Raw genomic sequence first — 18,027 nt, 5'->3', positions numbered from 1 at the left:
TATTTAAACAATCCTTCTCTAACTAATATATTAATTTGATTTCTTTTAGCTTAACTTATGTCCAGCATCTAATTTAGGAAATGCTACATTGTATTTAAACAATTGTACTATTTATTTAAACAATCCTTCTCTAACTAATATATTATTTGATTTCTTTTAGCTTAACTTATGTCCAGCATCTAATTTAGTTAAGAAGAGTTATTTAATTTAAATTTATTTGAGATTATATTTGTTTACTTTTTCTTATATAAAATCCTAAAATAACTTTGAAGTTAGAAATCTTTATCTTACTAGTTCATGCTAATATAAAGCTGAGAAAGATAATATATAGCTTCTTCAATCCTTGTCAAGTGCAACATGACATATGGTTGAATCCTAGTTAATTTAGAGGGCAGGTTGGGTTTAAACTTTGAACCATTACATTTGACCCTACTTGAAGGATTCGTGTTCTAAGGTTCCACTAAATTAAACACTTCCAGAGTTGGGCCAAGTCCCAACCCCAAACTCTTACATGTGACTAAATATTGCCCTTCATTACTGGAGAAAATCAGGCCTTCAAGAATGATTTGCATAATTTTTGCCAGATGTCTCTGTCGGGTTGCTTCTTTTGTAAGGCATCCTCGTTCATCTTCTCCTGAAAATTCAGAAAAACGCGTACCTGTTCATGAATGAACAGCTAATTTAGTTTCCATGCTTCATTTTCAAATATCTTCATCTGGAAAAATTAAAGAAAAACTGAAAGAATAAGGGCTTCCTGTAACTTACCTCAGCAAGATTCTTATCTAAAATGCCATCGACGAGATGAAACAAAATGTCAGTGGTATACTCTGGATGGCCTTGGATGCCCATTATGTTGTCCCCCACACAAAACATTTCAATGTTTGTTTTCGCTGAGGAACCCACTATCTCTGCGCCTAGCGGAACTCTATACACCTGTTTTGTTTTTGATGAGATTGTAACAGCAAGTAAATTTAACTATAAATTTCATAATTTAGATGGCCAAAGTCGAAGGAAAAACAATTCGCTGTGAAGGAAGAATACCTTGTCTTGATGGCACTCAAATATAGTAATCATTGAAGGGATCTTTAAACCAGGATACTTTGCTGACAATTTATCAGAGACTCTAATTTTTCTCACCCCGATATCCCATCCAGCTAAAGATCTTCCAATTTTTCCTCCCAAAGCTCGACACAAAACCTGCGCAAGAGGGAACAAGAAACCTGTGAGTTATTAAATAAGGCGTTGAAGGCACCGCAAATAAATATGATGTTGCTGAACAGAAATCAAGAAAGGGCGAAATCATGAAAGGGCGAAATGGATCAGAGTACCTGGTGGCCGAAGCAGATACCGAGGACTTTAATGTTCATCGCATACAGTGTCTGCAACAAATTGCAGAGCTTCAAGATCCATAAATCATTTCCGTGGGCATCATAACGACTTCCTGTGACCACAAATCCATGATAGTTGCACAAATCCTCTGTTGCAGGGAATTGGTGATCAACAACCCTAAACAAATCCCAAGTTTCCCCGGGTTCGCTCAACAAACTGGCGAATAGAGTGAAATATCCGCCATATCTTTTCTTCAAATAGCCCTCATCAGGCGCACACAACAGAACGCCAAACCTCTTCCCCATTCTCAGCTCCGGGTCTACAGATTCCCGGGGAATGAAGGAATAAACGCGGAGAAGAGTACGGATGGATAACTGGGTAGGGCAATATATAGGCTTATATCTCTATGTGGACACAAGCACGAGATTAGTGTCATGGACTGACACGTCAGAACAGACACCTGGGCAGACAAATTCTGAAGAATGTGTTGTTGTTATGAGCTCCGGGACCCACCCATGTAACAATAATTTTAGCTGAGAGCTGAGAATGGGGGCGTTACCTCCATCATTTGAGGGGAAGCTAGATATATGTCTAAGTTTAAGTTGGGTTAGTCTTTATAATGGAGGGAGTAAGTATTTGTCTATCATCAGGATTTTGTGAGGTATGGCTTTTATTTTTGGAATTTTTAATTCATTCAAAGTGGTTTCTATGTGAGATTTGATTTTGGTAGTAACTAAATCTTACATAAACTAACTCATTTACATTTCCTAAATTTTTTATTTTTAATAATAATTATGGGTTGTAATATTGTATGTTAATTTTTTAAATTGATAAAATTTAATTAGAATTTACTTAAAAAAGTTATTTGTGGTTCATGATATTTTTTTTCCCAAGAATAATTTTAAATGGTTTTTTAAATAATGGGTGCGTTTTGATTTAATTTTTTTATTTTAATGGTTTCTATAATATATAATATTTTTGAGAAATAAAATAAAATTATATTATAGTTTATCACTTTAATGTAATTTTTAATATTTAAATTAATTTAAACCTCAATGAAATTTTAGAACAATTATTTTATTTTTACAGTAATAAAATTTTGATTAACTTTTATACTTTTAAGTCACTGGGTGATGTGGAAATTACTTATTAAAAAATTTATAAAAAAATCCAATCATATTAAAAGTTACATGGTTGAAGATAAACGTTTTTTTTTTTAAACACAAATAACTTCACCAATTAAAAAAATTGATTTTGATAAAATTTTAAGTGCAGCGACAACTCATATGGAAACTCCCTAAACGCGCTCTGACATGCGACGCAAATAGCACTCGCCCTCTCTCTCCACGCTGCTATCTAGATTCACGTACTGTCACTCAGAGGGCAAACGCTATTTGCCTCCATGTCAGAACACATTTACTTTTTTATAAAGTCGGAAATACCAACCCATATACAGTAAAATAATATCTGTAAAGATTTACGCACTTATTTAATCTTATTTTTTTCAATAGTCACCTCCCAGCATAGAGAATTTACACTCGTTTTAATTCCACCCGTACAGTGACACGGGAAATAGCAGATAGCAGTCCACGCGGTTGATATACCGTAGTCCCTGAAATAGAATTTTCAAGGTTTACTATGTGCTAATATTTTTCAGGCTCATTTTATGTCGACGCTGATGTTGATGGTTTTTATTAAGCATTATTCATTTTATCTAAAATTAGAAAGTATTTTTAAATGTGTAAAGGTACACGGACAGAATTGAATTTGCTTATGATATTATTGTAAAAATGTAATATCTTAAAGGGTCGAGGTGGAGGGGAAGAAATCTGTGAATACTTCTTTGACAGATTTGCTTGAACTATTTGGCTAAATCATTATTTCTTTCACAGATTTGCTCGAATTATTTGGCTAAATCATTTTTTCCAATCATACCACTATGTCAAAATCTTATATACATATTATATCCAACCTAAAACATGCAAGGTAATAAGGAGAAACATTACCATCGGTCCTCATAGGCACGCCCCCACAAAAAATGTAATTGCGCGGAGGAAATGACTAAAATTAATGTGTGTTAATAATGAGATTAATAAAGAGCATCTTTTAGTCGCGTGACCTTCACATTCCAATTTATTTTGCAATCAACATAAAGAAAGGGATTTATTTTAGAATTTTAGTTATCTCTTTTTAAAAAATTTAAATTAATTTGGAGCCATTTTATATAAACATTTAGAATTTCTTCTCAATCTTATAGCAAATAAATACAATTTTATATTGCTATTTGCATGTTATTTTCATGGTGGAGAGAAATAGGATTACTTTCATGTCATTCATGTTTAAAAATGGTTCTATAACTTTAAAAAATGTATATTTATATATTTTATTTTTTCAACTCTTTTTCCTTCTTTTTAATTATTATTATTAACTCCCCTATGGGTTGTCATACAAGCAAGGCATTAAATCCTTTCCCCGTGTGGAATTTAACCTAAGGAAGTGTGTCAAGGAACGTATTATTGGCAAGCAAGCGCTGAAGGTTCTCGATTATGTAATGAGTATATCTGGTATTTGGTTTTTTGCTGGTCTTGGATGTTGGTTTCAAGAATAGGTTGCAAGTATTTGATGGGAGTCACCTTTCCAAGAGTGCAAGGAGGCTATTTGCCTCTGCCATCCCCTACCCTTTGCTTTGTGAATACAAGGTCAAACGAAAATTTTGGCAATAATGGTTCTTCTTCTATCACGATGGTGATTCAAAGCATAATTGTTTGGGACCCTAGTTCATCAAGGCTGATACAAGCCAGAGTGGGCAAGCTCCTCGAGTTTAGGTGTGTAGGACACCATGGAGGGCGGGTTGCCTTCACGTTTGCTCTCGAAATCTCCTCTTCTAGATTTTTTCTTTGGCTAGTCTAGTAGTGTCAATGTAGACGTGTTTGTTGGGCTCCTGGTGTGTCAGAAGCCCAATTATGGCTCTACTTTTTCACCCCTTTAGTAACCCGTCTTTAGTGAACCAGTGGAGTGGGGGGTCTGTCGCCTTAGGGATTTGTTTCCTGTTATTGGGTTTGGGAGCTACCTAAAGTTCAAGGGGGCATGGAGGAGGTCGTTGCTCTGGTTATGATACTTGTGTGGTGTGGATGATTGCTGTTATTGCCCAGACAAGAGGGTAAAATTTGTTCGTTGTATCATTTGTGGGTATTTTGGTGACTTGCATAATGCAAGGGTATTGGTATGAAATTGTTGACCAAAATGGGGTACAATGGTAAGGGTATTGGAATTGATAGCCATGATTTCATTAATCCTATTGAGGTGAGAGCACAACCTCGTCACAAAGGATAGGGATATGATCAAGAAGAAGTTGGAGAATGCTCCAAATTTGCAAAGTCAAGGAATTTTTAAAGTGTGAAATTCGTGAAGAAAGAACTCCTGCATTTTCTTTGTGGATATTGTGGTATGCATCCTAAACTTTGGGATGAGAATTTGCATTGTATCCAACATGCCTATGATTGTGCCAAGCATTCATCTACACAAGTATTTCCATTTGAAGCTTGTTTGGGTTTTTGCCAAAGTGTCTTTTGGATTTCATCTTGGGTAAATATTTTATAGTAGATGGACATAGTGATGTGGGCAAATCCAAGAATTTCATTGAAAAAATGCAGCTAGTGCCTCCAATTATTGATGATCATGAATATAATGTTTAGATTCCATCTATTGAAGGTTTTACTCCTGAATATTTAGTTGAGTTGTAGGAAGACTCAATTCTTAACAAGAGAATCAAGACTTCGCATAGAGGCAATGCAGAGTATCTTCGAGTGGAGCTCAAAGGTACCAATCCAAGTAAAGAAAGGTGGATTATAAGTGAGGGATTTGTACTCTCATTTACTTGCTGAGGAAAAACATACTTTTGGTGGTCCAAAAGTTCCCAGTGGGGAGGTGTGATCTAGGGGATCAAAATATGCTTAAAAATATAAGTGCTCAGAATCGCTCGAAACCAGTGCCAAATCGTAATGCTCGTCGTTCTAGTTCCAACGATGTTTGAATTGCCTTAATCTGATGCCATATGTGAAAGTTATCACATTCTAAAGTTTTTGACCAACAACAAGAAAATCAACTTGCAAGGTTGACTGAGCAGGCTATACACTAATGTCAGCAACTAATTGGGCAGGTACAGTGTGCAATATGAGCCAATCACGTGTTTCCATCTGGGACGGGCATATTGGTCGAGGTGTTGAGGTCCTTTTGTGTTGCAGACAAAGATTGTTTTGAGGCCATATGGAGACCTTTCTAAGCATGGTAAGAGCCTAAATAGGGGTTTTCAAGCCTCCCAAACGCAGATGCAACATATGTTTCTTCAGTGGAGCAACCATTTTCAGTCTATTCTTAATACGATTGCGGGAAAATACCATTTCAACACTTCATTTTGAAGTAGTTGATTTTGTGCTTCTTGATCTTAGAATGAGTACAAGTACCTGTTGCCACATTTAGTGAGAGAGTCCTTTTCTTTTGATGCCATCATTTCTTTACTCTCTGAGTCAAATATTTGTAATGTACTCTTTTTGTTGGAGCAGGGCTTGGAGACGTAGCCCAAGAGGGGTGAACTCCATTATAACTTGGTTGTTCTCTTCTTCATTTTACCATGTTGGATGACATATGATTTTGTTTCATCTTTAATTTCATTTAAAAATAACTATTCATGGTTAAACAAATTACGAACTAAGTTAACTTTTGAAGACCCAAAATTTTCAAAACTTGCAAAGTGTCAAAGGAAGATTGATTTTCAGATCACTTAGTGATGTTGATATCTATCTCCTTTTCTTCCTTGAAATCTTTCCCAACAATGACGATGCCAATATGATTTGACTTTTGATGGTATAATGTAGTCTCTCTTCTTGTTCTTTGAATACTCTCGCCTTGGAGTTTGACATGTACATCCCCTAGATGGAGTCTAACTTCTTCAAGTATCTTTTTATGATCCTCTTGAATCATACCTTCATATCTTCCGTTTGAATCCATTTTATACTCTTTCCCCTCTTTAATGTCTGAAGCTCCAGAATGAGTGCTTCATTAAAGTCCTATATCTTAGACATGTCACCACCCTTCTTCCTTATCTCTCCTTTTTCTTCTTTTATCTCATTTTTAATGTTATCGAGTGCTTCAATATTTGAGTCTTTGATCCATTTTTTTGAGAATAATTCTTCAAAAATTTCCTATGTGAAATGTAATCCAATATATTCATCAAAGCCTTTCCACATGCTAGAAGCTTCACCTTCAAAATAAAATGTTTCTAAAAAAGGACTTGAATAGTCTTCCTTTAGTATCTTCAACCATTAATGATCTCCAATAGTTATAATAATTTTCCATGTACATTCTCCTATGTTTTGTATTTCCAACAACTTTTGAATCACCTCAATTAAACATCCCAAATAAAAGCTATGATGTCTTTAAATCAACATACCCTTCAAAACTCTGATTTGGAGATAGTATTGTTGGCAAAACTTTGTTCTAATGTACCTCTAAAATTTTTAACATTCTAATCTACAATTTTGTCTTGTAGTACTTTGATATATTGTCTTTACAGTTACACAAGTCTAACCAAAATTTGGTGTACCAAGTGAAAGTTATAGTAACTTTCCCCAAAATTGCTGATTTTTGCCTTTTCCAAAGAGAAAACTTGTACTGCATGCCACACATCTAGTTTCCCAAACATTGTTCTTAAATATCTCCTGCTATGAAAATTTTCTCAATTTTGTGTTTATTGTGCCATGCTTTGAATTTTTTTTCTCAACCTTCAATGTCTTCTATACTTGCGAATGGATATATTATATCTTATTAATTGAGGTTTTATGCTTCAATGCTTTTCTTATGGTTTCTTCCTTCACTTCTCCTTCTTGTCCATATATATTATCTAAGGGGAAGTTGTCAAATAAACAAAAGAAGTTTGAAAAAGGAACTCAACCGTAGAAATTTGGATTGCTATGTTAAAAGAGTATTAAATGTAAATCAATTTTTCATACTAAGTCTTTGAATGCTTTTGATTATAACCCCTCAATAGCTAAACCAATTTCCTATTCACTGCTTATGTATTCCAACCTATCTGTGTATAGAAAAGTTGTAGGACTCTTCAACATGGCGTACATCTTTTTCCAAGTATAGTTTAAAAGGCACTAAGAAATCTAGTATCTCTATCTAAGATGATGCTCCTCGGTATCCCAAAAGTGCACACATACCTCCAAAGAACATGTTTGCCACAACTTATCACTTGATGATCTTTTTACAAGGCAAGAGAATGCACACCTTTATGAACTTGTCGACTACCAAAAATACATAGTCATATCCCTTCAAGCATACTAGTAAAAGGAAATGCATCAAATTCTCACAATATGGACTCGCCTTTACTATTGTGCTTATCCCTTATCTTGGATTCTTATCTTTGTACTCCTAAACAAGATTTCATCTAGGGATTTTCCTTGTAGGTTTCCCTCTTATCTTTTCTATTCTTTTTAAAATGAAATTACCAATACATAGTCATATCCCTTCAAGCATACTAGTAAAAGGAAATGCATCAAATTCTCACAATATGAACTCGCCTTTACTATTGTGCTTATCCCTTATCTTGGATTCTTATCTTTGTACTCCTAAACAAGATTTCATCTAGGGATTTTCCTTGTAGGTTTTCTCTTATCTTTTCTATTCCTTTTAAAATGAAATTACCAATGCCAAGTTGCGCAAGAGCACCTCATAATTGAGGACCAATTTACTTACCAATAGGTCATATTCTTCCCCTATTATTTGCAAGATTTGGTGTTATCCTGTACATATAATGCATTGGATTAAAGACTATTTTTAGGAACACAAATCGGATATAAGCACTTGCTTGGAGCTTTGTGGGAGATCATGTTTGTTAAATTCACAAGGTTACAACTTCTCTTGTTTCACATGCATTCATTCCTCTTTCCTCTCTTCTTTGTGCAATTTCTTTATTTTCAATTTCCATAATTTCCTTTATATACATTAAAATCCTATCTTGATAAAAAAAATCCTAAACTTGAGAAATGTTCCATTTTAAACTATTCAACCTCAGTAAACTAAACATTAATCATGATCGTTTTCCTTCTCCTCTTCACCATCCTCTCTTTAACTCTTTATTATCTTCATAAACAGAATGGTGACTTGTGACTTCCTTGTTCGGTTAGCCTTTCTATACAAGTGAAGTGCTACATTGTATTTAAATAATTGTGCTAAATTTTTCCATAAATAGAATAGGTATACTTTTGTTTTAGGAGTTGTCTTAGTGTGACTTTTTGTACTTTCCGGTGCTGAATGGTAAAATTTGACGTGAAATCTTGATTTGTGTTACTTAAACTGGTTTTTTAACTGTATATACTTAGTGAGCACCCTGAAAACCCCCTAGGGCACTTCCATTGTACAGGGGTTACCCATCAAGCTTGTGGTTTCAATAAATTCCTGCAAGTTTTTAGAGAAATAGAACAGAAAAAACCCACCAGAAAAACTTCCAAAAAATTTCACTAAAGACAACTCTCTTTCTTATATAAAATCAATCTTTATCTTACCATTTCACGTTAGTATAAAGCTCAGTAAAGGTCAGAAAGATAATATATAGCTTGAATACTTGTCAAGTGCAACATGACATATGGTTTGAATCCTAGTTAATTTAGAGGGCATGTTGGGTTTATACTTTGAACCAGTACATTTGACCCTGCATGAAGGATTCATGTTCTTAGGTTCCACTAAATTAAACACTTCCAGACTTTCAGAGTTGGGCCAAGTCCCAACCCCAAACTCTTACATGTTGCTAAATATTGCCCTTCATTACTGGAGAGAGTCAAGCCTTCAAGAATGATTTGCATATTTTTTGCCAGATGTCTCTGTCGGGTTGCTTCTTTTGTAAGGCATCCTCGTTCATCTTCTCCTGAAAATTCAGAAAAACGCGTACCTGTTCATTCATGAACAGCTAATTTAGTTTCCATACTTCATTTTCAGATATTTTCATCTTGAAAAATTAAAGAAAAACTGAAAGAATAAGGGCTTCCTGCAACTTACTTCAGCAAGATTCTTATCCAAAATGCCATCGACGAGATGAAACAAAATGTCAGTGGTATACTCTGGATGGCCTTGGATGCCCATTATGTTGTCCCCCACACAAAACATTTCAATGTTTGTTTTCACTGAGGAACCCACTATCTCTGCGCCTAGCGGAGCTCTATACACCTGTTTTTGTTTTTTGGTGAGATTGTAACAACAAGTAAATTTAACAATAAATTTCATAATTTAGAAGGCAAAAGGTCAAAGGAAAAACAATTCTCTGTGAGGAAGAATACCTTGTCTTGATGACACTCAATTATACTAATCACAGAAGGGATCTTGAAGCCAGGATACTTTGCTGACAGTTTATCAGAGACTCTAATTTTTCTCACTCCAATATCCCATCCAGCTAAAGATCTTCCAATTTTTCCTCCCAGAGCTCGACACAAAACCTGCTCGAGAGGGAACAAGAAACCTGTAAGTAATTAAATAAGGCACCGCAAATAAATATGATGTTGCTGAACAGAAATCAAGAAAGGGCGAAACGGCTCAGAGTACCTGGTGGCCGAAGCAGATACCGAGGACTTTAATGTCCATCGCATACAGTGTCTGCAGCAAATTGCAGAGCTTCAAGATCCATAAATCATTTCCGTGGGCATCATAACGACTTCCGGTGACCACAAATCCATGATAGTTGCACAGATCCTCTGTTGCAGGGAATTGGTGATCAACAACCCTAAACAAATCCCAAGTTTCCCCGGGTTCGCTCAACAAACTGGCGAATAGAGTGAAATATCCGCCATATTTTTTCTTCAAATAGCCCTCATCAGGCGCACACAACAGAACGCCAAACCTCTTCCCCATTCTCGGCTCCGGATCTACAGATTCCCGGGGAAGGAAGGAATAAGCGCGCAGATGAGTACTGATGGATAACGGGGTGGGGCAATATATAGGCGCATATCTCTATGTGGACACAAGCACGAGATCCGTGTCATGAACTGACACGTCAGAACAGACACTTGGGCCGACAAATTCTGAGGAATATGTGGCTGTTATGAGCTCCGGGACCCACCCCTCTAACAATAATTTTAGCTGAGAGCTGAGAATGGGGACGTTACCTCCATCAATTGAGGGGAACGTGGATATATGTCTTTTTTATTATTATATATATAGAGGTCTGTCTAGCTTAAGTCTAAGTTAGGGTTAGTTTTTATTATTAGGATTGTGCCAGCTTTGGTACACACTTTAGAATCTTTAATTGACATCGAATGTTTTCTATCTTTAATTTCTCTTTATACCAACCAATTCATCTACACTTCATATATATTATATAAATAATTTTTATGGGTTGAAATGTTATATTTTAATTTTTTAAATTAATAAAATTTAATTAAAAGCGAGTTAAAAGAGTTATTATTTAGAATTAGTAATTTTTTTTCTCAAAAATGATTTTAATTTTTTCCATGTGTTTTTTCCAACAATTTATCTGAATGGTTTCTATGATATATGATATTGTTCAAAAATAAAATATTTTTTAATTATCAAAATCCATTATTAAAGAAAATAAAATTAATATTCTTATTTTTTATAAAAATTTAAGATTTAAATTAACTAAATCTCAATAAAATTTTAGAACAATTATTTCACCTTTACACTAATAAAATTTTGATAAATTTTTGTTTATTGAAATACACTATTAAGTAACTCCGTAATATTAATGTTATCGATAAGAAATTCTGTAGGCAAATAAAATGAGATTCGTTAAAATACACTAACAAATTGACACACCATAAAACTTGATTTTGATAAAATTTTAAAATAAACCACCGTCCTATCCAGTAAAATAATATCTGTGAAAATTTTACGCACTGCTGAATTATATGTAAAGTCGTTAATTTATTTAATCTTATTTTTTTCAATAATCACCTCTCAGCATAGAGAATTTACACTCCTTTTAATTCCACCCGTTGATAACGTGGAAAATTTACAATTTTTAGGTAAATTTCAATCTTTTTTCAGTAGAAATAGTTTTTAAATCATATTTTTAATGCTGGAAATAAATTCAACACTTTCAACAACTTCCAAAACACTTAAAATCTTAAAATATAACAATTTTCATTTAGATTTACGAAAGTCTTACCAATTTTTTCCAAAATATAACCAAAATTTTAACCCAAAAAATATTTACATTAAACCCGTTGCTGACGTGGAAATAATGACGCAGCAACAACAGTGACACGAGGAATAGCATTACACGCCATTGAGGTACCGTGGTCCCTGAAATAGCATTTTCAAGGTTTACAGTGTGCTCATGTTTTTCATGCTCATTTTATGTCTACGCTGACGTTGATGGTCGCAGCGAAAAAACAAAATAGAAGAGCAGTATGGTTTTTATCATGCGTCATTCACTTTATTTAAAAATATATCAATATTTAGAATTTATTCTTAATCTCATAGCAAATAAATACTAGTTTATATTGCTATTTGCATGTTATTTTCATGGTGGAGAGAAATGTGATTATTCTCAATCTCATAGCAAATAAATACTATTTTATATTGCTATTTGCATGTTATTTTCATGGTGGAGAGAAATGTGATTATTTTCATATCATTCATGTTAAAAATTGGTTTTATAACTTAAAAAATTGATATTTATATATTTTATTTTATTATATATATATATATATATTTTAATTATTATTATTAATTTCTTGATGGGGTTTGTACAAGCAGGCATTAAATCCTTTCCCCACCAGAAATTCCTCATGTGAGGAAGGGTATTGAGGAAGATACTATTGACAAGGGAGTTATGATAGTGGTTTAAGGTATAATTGTTTGGGATTCTGGTTCGTTGAGGTCGGTACATGCCAGGTTAGAGTGGGCAAGCTCTTGGAGTTTGGGCATGTAGGACATCATGGAGGGCGGGTTGCTTTCGTGTTTGCTTTCGAGGTCTCCTCTATTTCCATCTTACACGTTAAGTTTTCATGTTTGGCTTTATTTTTTCTTCAAGATTTGTTCTTTCACTAATCTAGTAGTCTCAATGTGGAGGTGTTTGTTGGGCTCCTAGTGTGTGTCATAGAGGCGGTCAGAGGTGGCAGAAGCCCAATTGTGGCTCTTGTTTTTCACCCCTTTAGTAACATGTCTCTGGTGAACCAATGGAGTGGGGGTTTGTCACCTCAGGGATTTGTTTCCTTTTGTTGGGTGTGGGAGCTACCTAAAGTTTAGGGGGGCCTAGAGGAGGTTGTGCCTCTGGTTATGGTACATGTGTGGTGTGGACGGTGTTCGTTGTATCATATGTGGGTATTTTGGTGACTCGCATAGTGCATACTACTTTGGATTTTTTCCTCGTAAGGTTTCCTTGGCTCCTCTCAACAATTGTTATATCAGGCTTATGGCTTCGAGTGGGTAGTGTGTGACAGTGGACAAAAGATACATGCAATGCCAATAGAGACACACTCGCAGGTGTGCTGGGTCTTGAGGCCAAGGCATTGTCCAACGTGCGGAACACTGTTCTTTTAGTGAAGAGGGGGACCAACATCCCACCAATTCGTTAGAGAGAGTCTACTTAACCCCTCCTTTTGATTCTCTGGAAGCTCAGATTCATCAGGTTTCCTCAGTGGTGGAGCAACTAGCTTGTGATCGGCATGAGGACCGTAACGAGGTTATTTCTTTTATGAACAACCTTCAACACAACCAGTGACACAAGATGGATAGGCTAGTCTCACTACGTCATAATCAGAAAAGGATACAGTCGAGGTTGGATCATCTCGAAGGTAGGATGGCACTCATGGAAGCTCACGTTCATGAAACCTGTCCTCCTCTGCCACCTAGCAATGGACCAGACGCTCCAACTCTAGGTAATTTAGCTAATCAAGGATGATTGTTGGTTGTATTCTAGTTCTTGGGCTCTTTTGGTTAGTTTGGGCTATCTGCATGTGGTCCCTCAGTTTCATTTTGTTGTTGTCAATATTTTTTTGCCATTACCTTCCGCCCAATAAGTCAAGTAAGATGAGGCTGGAAGTTTTTTGTAATTAAGCTTCTCACGATATATCTTTAAAATAACTTTATAAAAAATTTCTATTTAAAAAAAAATATTATTATTAGCAATTTAACTTCAATTTATATATATATATATATAAAAAATTAAAGTTATGGTGTTTTCCTATTGTCATGATAATGATTATGATTATTATGATAGTTAATTTATATCTAAATTAAATTATTTTTTCATATTTTAAATTTTAAGAAAGATAAAAACTATTTGATTTATTCTTGAAATTTAATTTTTGTATTTAAAAAGTTTCGGTAATGTATTAGTTTTTTTTTGTTAAGGTAATGTATTAGTTTTTTTTTGTTAATGTCCTTGAAAAGTTTTAGGAAATGCATTTCTAAATCATTGTAGTTATGGTGAGTTATAAAGGAAGATCAATATTGTAAAAATTATTTCAAAATATGTTTTAATGTGAGTGTACATATGGTATTATAAAAGAAAAGATGCTAGCAATTACTTTAAAAATATGTTTTAATGTACGCAATTACTTTAAAAATATGTTTTAGTGTGAGTGTACATAGGGTATTACAAGACTATAGAATTTTTATTCTCAATTCTTTAAGTCTCCCAAACATGATAGAATTCTTTTTACCAACAATGTTTTAGAAATTGCAGCTCACAATAGTTTTGTGTTTTATTTATTTATTTATAGTAAGGTTGATTTTATTTTTTATGCTATTTAAAATAAAGAGAAACTTTTTTATATTTTAGATTAAGGTTCATCATCTTCTTATAATATCTTAATTTTGTTTTATCTTCTAATTCTTCATTCTTTAGTGCAATACTTCTTCCTAAATTTAGATATAATAACATTTTTAATATTTATTATTTTGCAAAGTGATATTTTTCTTGTTTCCGCAATGATTTTCCTAACACTTGGCATCTTTATGCCAACCTCGCTTGAGCCACACATGGTTTTCACTAGAGTTTGGAGCAATCTTAGAAATTATATTGTCTTCCATGTTGTTGATCTTGCTCTTGTACATTAAATACCTAGTCATAGCCATGCTCTCAATGGTTAAAGACTCGATTCTAGGAGGATAATATATAGCGTCATCTTTAATTTTGAAAATATAAGCCATAAAACACTAGTTGATTTTCTTTATCTTTTCTCCATGATTCTATAGAGATATTGTAGCCCCAAACTTCATAAACGTATGAGATAATATGAACAATGTCTCATGGAAGTGTTCATCCAATCTCATAGATAAAGGTCTGCTAATTTATGGCACTATTTTCAAGCCCATAATAAGCTTTCCACCCTCCATTTATTATTTTCTCAATGTTATAGTTCTAGTTAAGATTGTGATGAAAATTGATTTCAAGATATTTGTATGAAGTCACTTCCTTTAAGCTATTGTTGTTTTGTACATGAAATTAATGTAAACAATCTTTCTGGGTTTAATTACCATATCATTCAACTTGTCAATGTTAACATTTATACATGTACTAGAGTAAAAATTCTATATAGTTATTAATTTCTTCTCAAAGATCATATGGGCTCCTCATAATAACAAAAATATCATCAACATAAAGAAGAAGGATCAAGGCTATCATCATGAGATTTGGCTTGGGACAACTTGCTTCTTCTAAACAACCCTCTAACTTGTTTATAATATGCCAAAAACCGTAGGAGATCGAAGAGAATCTTGCTTAATTTCTATATTGCAATTAATTTTTTCCAAGTAATCCTCAATGTTCCTTCTAATCTATTCCAAAGATGTTTTATGGGCAGTCTATCAAAAGCTTTTCTGAAGTCAATAAAACAACATAGGAGATCACTTTTATTACTCTAGAATTCCACAATAATCCTAAAAGTAACAAGGTGGTCCATTGTTGAATAATAGCTTCTATATCTTGTGTGCTCTTTAGATCTTCTTCCATGGCTTTCTAGACATATGTTATTTATCTTTTCCATTGATTCCATGTAACTTGGTTAAAATGATGATAGTCATAATATTCATATAATTATAAGGAATTTTTTTAATCAGTTTTTTTAAAAGCAAGTACATGAAAGCTTTGAGCCTAGGGTTTAGGCATGCTTTGCTTGACTAATAAATTTGTCTCCAAAATTTCTTAAGATTTAACTTAGAAAGCAAAATATAACCTTACCACCCTAAATTGTCAATGTAAATAAGAAACATTCTTACTTTCAAGGAAAACATATTATGTTTGAGGCTATATACTAAAGAAAACAGAACATGTTTTTCCTATTATCTCTCCCCACTATATACTCACCTTCATACATGTTTTTTCAAATCTCTCTCTCTCTCTCTCTCTCTCTCTATATATATATATATATATAGATATATCTATATCTATATATATCTATATATATATATATATATATATATATATATATATATATATATATATATATATATATATATATATATAATATATTATATATATATATATATATATATATATATATATATATATATATATATATATATATATATATATATATATAGATAACTCATGAGATTTTGTATGTGTTAATGGAGATGAAAAAGATATGAATAATGCAAGTTAACATTAGAAGATAGTTGGAATGCACATTTGATAAGTTCAAAATATCTTATGCATGGAATTTATTATATTTGCATCTTTTCACATGTGAGGTGGCTAATTCCTTGTATTTTAGAATTATTCTTTTAATAAATAATACCTAGGTCAATGGGAGGTAGAGAAATAACACAATGAGGAATGAATGAGATGAACGTAGAGAAGATATTTAATATTATCTTTAGTGCACTTAAAACAACAATGTTTCTCTCTTTTACAAAGATTCAAGTTTGTTTTACGATATAACTATAACTTTTTTGAGAGGGACTAGTAGATTAATTATCTAAACCATCATCCAATTATAACTTAGTTCCTAATGACTTGATAAACAATCATGATAATCTAACAATCCTTCTTAAGGATTACTTCACTAAAGACAAAAATGACTAAAACCAAACACATATTAACAAAATTAAAAATAAAATCACTCATTCTTTAGAGGCCTTTCATCTTTGAAACCACTTCTTAGACCAATACGACTCCTTCAAGTTTCTTCCTATCCCCTCAAAAGTTATAGTTTGTTAGCTTTGATTCAAGTTTCCTAGCATGTTTGGACATCATCAACACTTGAAATATCTCATAACCATCATAGAGGTCTGATGTCAAACTTCCATATCCTAGATTCCCTTGAACTATTGGACAACAATCCCCACATACATGTCTCATGACACTAATAAGGGATAGTTTCTCCATTCCACAAACAACTCGGACTATTAAATAAATATTTCTCTTCCACTATATCTTTATTGTATTCAACGCATGGTCCTCCTTAAAATATTGGAAACTATTGTCATCATAATTAATTTGTTTAATAAGAAATGAATATGGTGAATTAAAGTGATGTTCTTTCAACATTTTTCCTATTTTCTAGTGTTTCCAATAAATATTACCAAAATTAAATTGCATTTTCCAACATTTTAGCGAAGAATCAATAATCATTGTAGCATCTAAAGATAGACATTCATCCTAATCCTTCAAGAATCCTACATTGGAAAACTTCTTCCCTCCATATTGATGTTTACCAAACTAAGAATGGGATGTATCTATATTGGATCATGTGCGTAATTTGTCTCTTTAGTAAAAAGAGCACTATCCAATAGACATGAGAAATTTTTAGGATGGAAATTTATCTTAAATTTTCAAAGCCTTATTGAATTTGAATAGTCCCTAATATGAAAAATATAAAATGTTTGGCAATTTTTTGTAAAAATATACAAATTTCTAATGGTTTTACATAGTCTCTATAAAATTTTGGCTATTTTTAAGGTAAAAATTTTCTCCTCTAAAATTTGGGTGGATCATTTTTAGGAAAAATGGAAATTGGTGAATCTTCTTTTTTTGGAAAAAGCATTGAAAACTATCACATCTGTGAATATTAGCCCATAAAATTTTCTCTGCCAATAAAGGAAAAGAATTGGCAAGAATATTGGCACATCAAATATCAATCCATCATTCATTAGAGTATTGATATTAGAAGTGAATCATTAAAGAAAGATTTATCATGCAATTTTATTAGGCTATCTCCTCTTGTTCTTAATAGTTTACAAAACTAACAATCTTTGCTCTGATCTCAATTAAAATTTTACAAGAATAGGTGGGTTTGATTATTTGAATAGAACCCTAATTATATTTTTGAGTATCTATTAACCATGATATAATGATAATTTTTAGTAGTAAAGATTTCCATGCATTAGAAATACCTATAGTGATTAAGAACATGAACTTAGGCATTGTTTTGGTGAAGGGTCTGAACTTGTCATTTCGCTTGGTGGGAAATGCAAGGCCCTTTTGTGTATGGAAATGGAAAGGAATACTATCCAACTGACATGAGTGCTCCACCACTTCTACATTTGGGCTCTTAGAAAAGAAAAAAATATAGATTGATTTTCAAAGTTTTGTATAGATACTTGGTCACTTGGTAGCTAGAATTTTAAATTCCCACACTATAGAAGAGCTCTCAAGGATTATACTTCTGGCTTCTATAGTATTTCGAGAATGGATCAAACTAATTGGTTAGAATACTTATCATAGATACTTGTATA

The 18,027-nt window shown here is 33.1% G+C and overlaps 2 protein-coding genes across 2 annotated transcripts; both read right to left on the bottom strand.

Moving 5' to 3' along the window:
- Nucleotides 1–256: 256 nt before the first annotated feature.
- LOC149223427 (gamma-glutamyl peptidase 3-like) lies at nucleotides 257–1,673 on the bottom strand. Its single transcript, XM_089383291.1, has 4 exons — nucleotides 1,329–1,673; nucleotides 1,042–1,197; nucleotides 766–933; nucleotides 257–658 (listed from the first exon to the last, which is right to left on the bottom strand). Exons 1-4 carry the CDS (start codon nucleotides 1,632–1,634, stop codon nucleotides 548–550), a joined length of 741 nt encoding a protein of 246 aa, XP_089239417.1. The 5' UTR covers nucleotides 1,635–1,673; the 3' UTR covers nucleotides 257–547.
- Nucleotides 1,674–8,909: 7,236 nt separating this feature from the next.
- LOC149223426 (gamma-glutamyl peptidase 3-like) lies at nucleotides 8,910–10,281 on the bottom strand. The gene is made up of 4 exons (XM_089383290.1): nucleotides 9,925–10,281; nucleotides 9,663–9,818; nucleotides 9,385–9,552; nucleotides 8,910–9,277 (listed from the first exon to the last, which is right to left on the bottom strand). Exons 1-4 carry the CDS (start codon nucleotides 10,228–10,230, stop codon nucleotides 9,167–9,169), a joined length of 741 nt encoding a protein of 246 aa, XP_089239416.1. The 5' UTR covers nucleotides 10,231–10,281; the 3' UTR covers nucleotides 8,910–9,166.
- Between the last annotated feature and the right edge of the window lie 7,746 nt (nucleotides 10,282–18,027).

Source organism: Pinus tabuliformis, chromosome Q, assembly GCF_031772625.1.
Source record: "Pinus tabuliformis cultivar Carrire ecotype Pingquan chromosome Q, CPIR1, whole genome shotgun sequence".
Classification (NCBI taxonomy): Eukaryota; Viridiplantae; Streptophyta; class Pinopsida; order Pinales; family Pinaceae; genus Pinus; species Pinus tabuliformis.
This window is presented reverse-complemented; position numbering and strand designations above follow the sequence as displayed.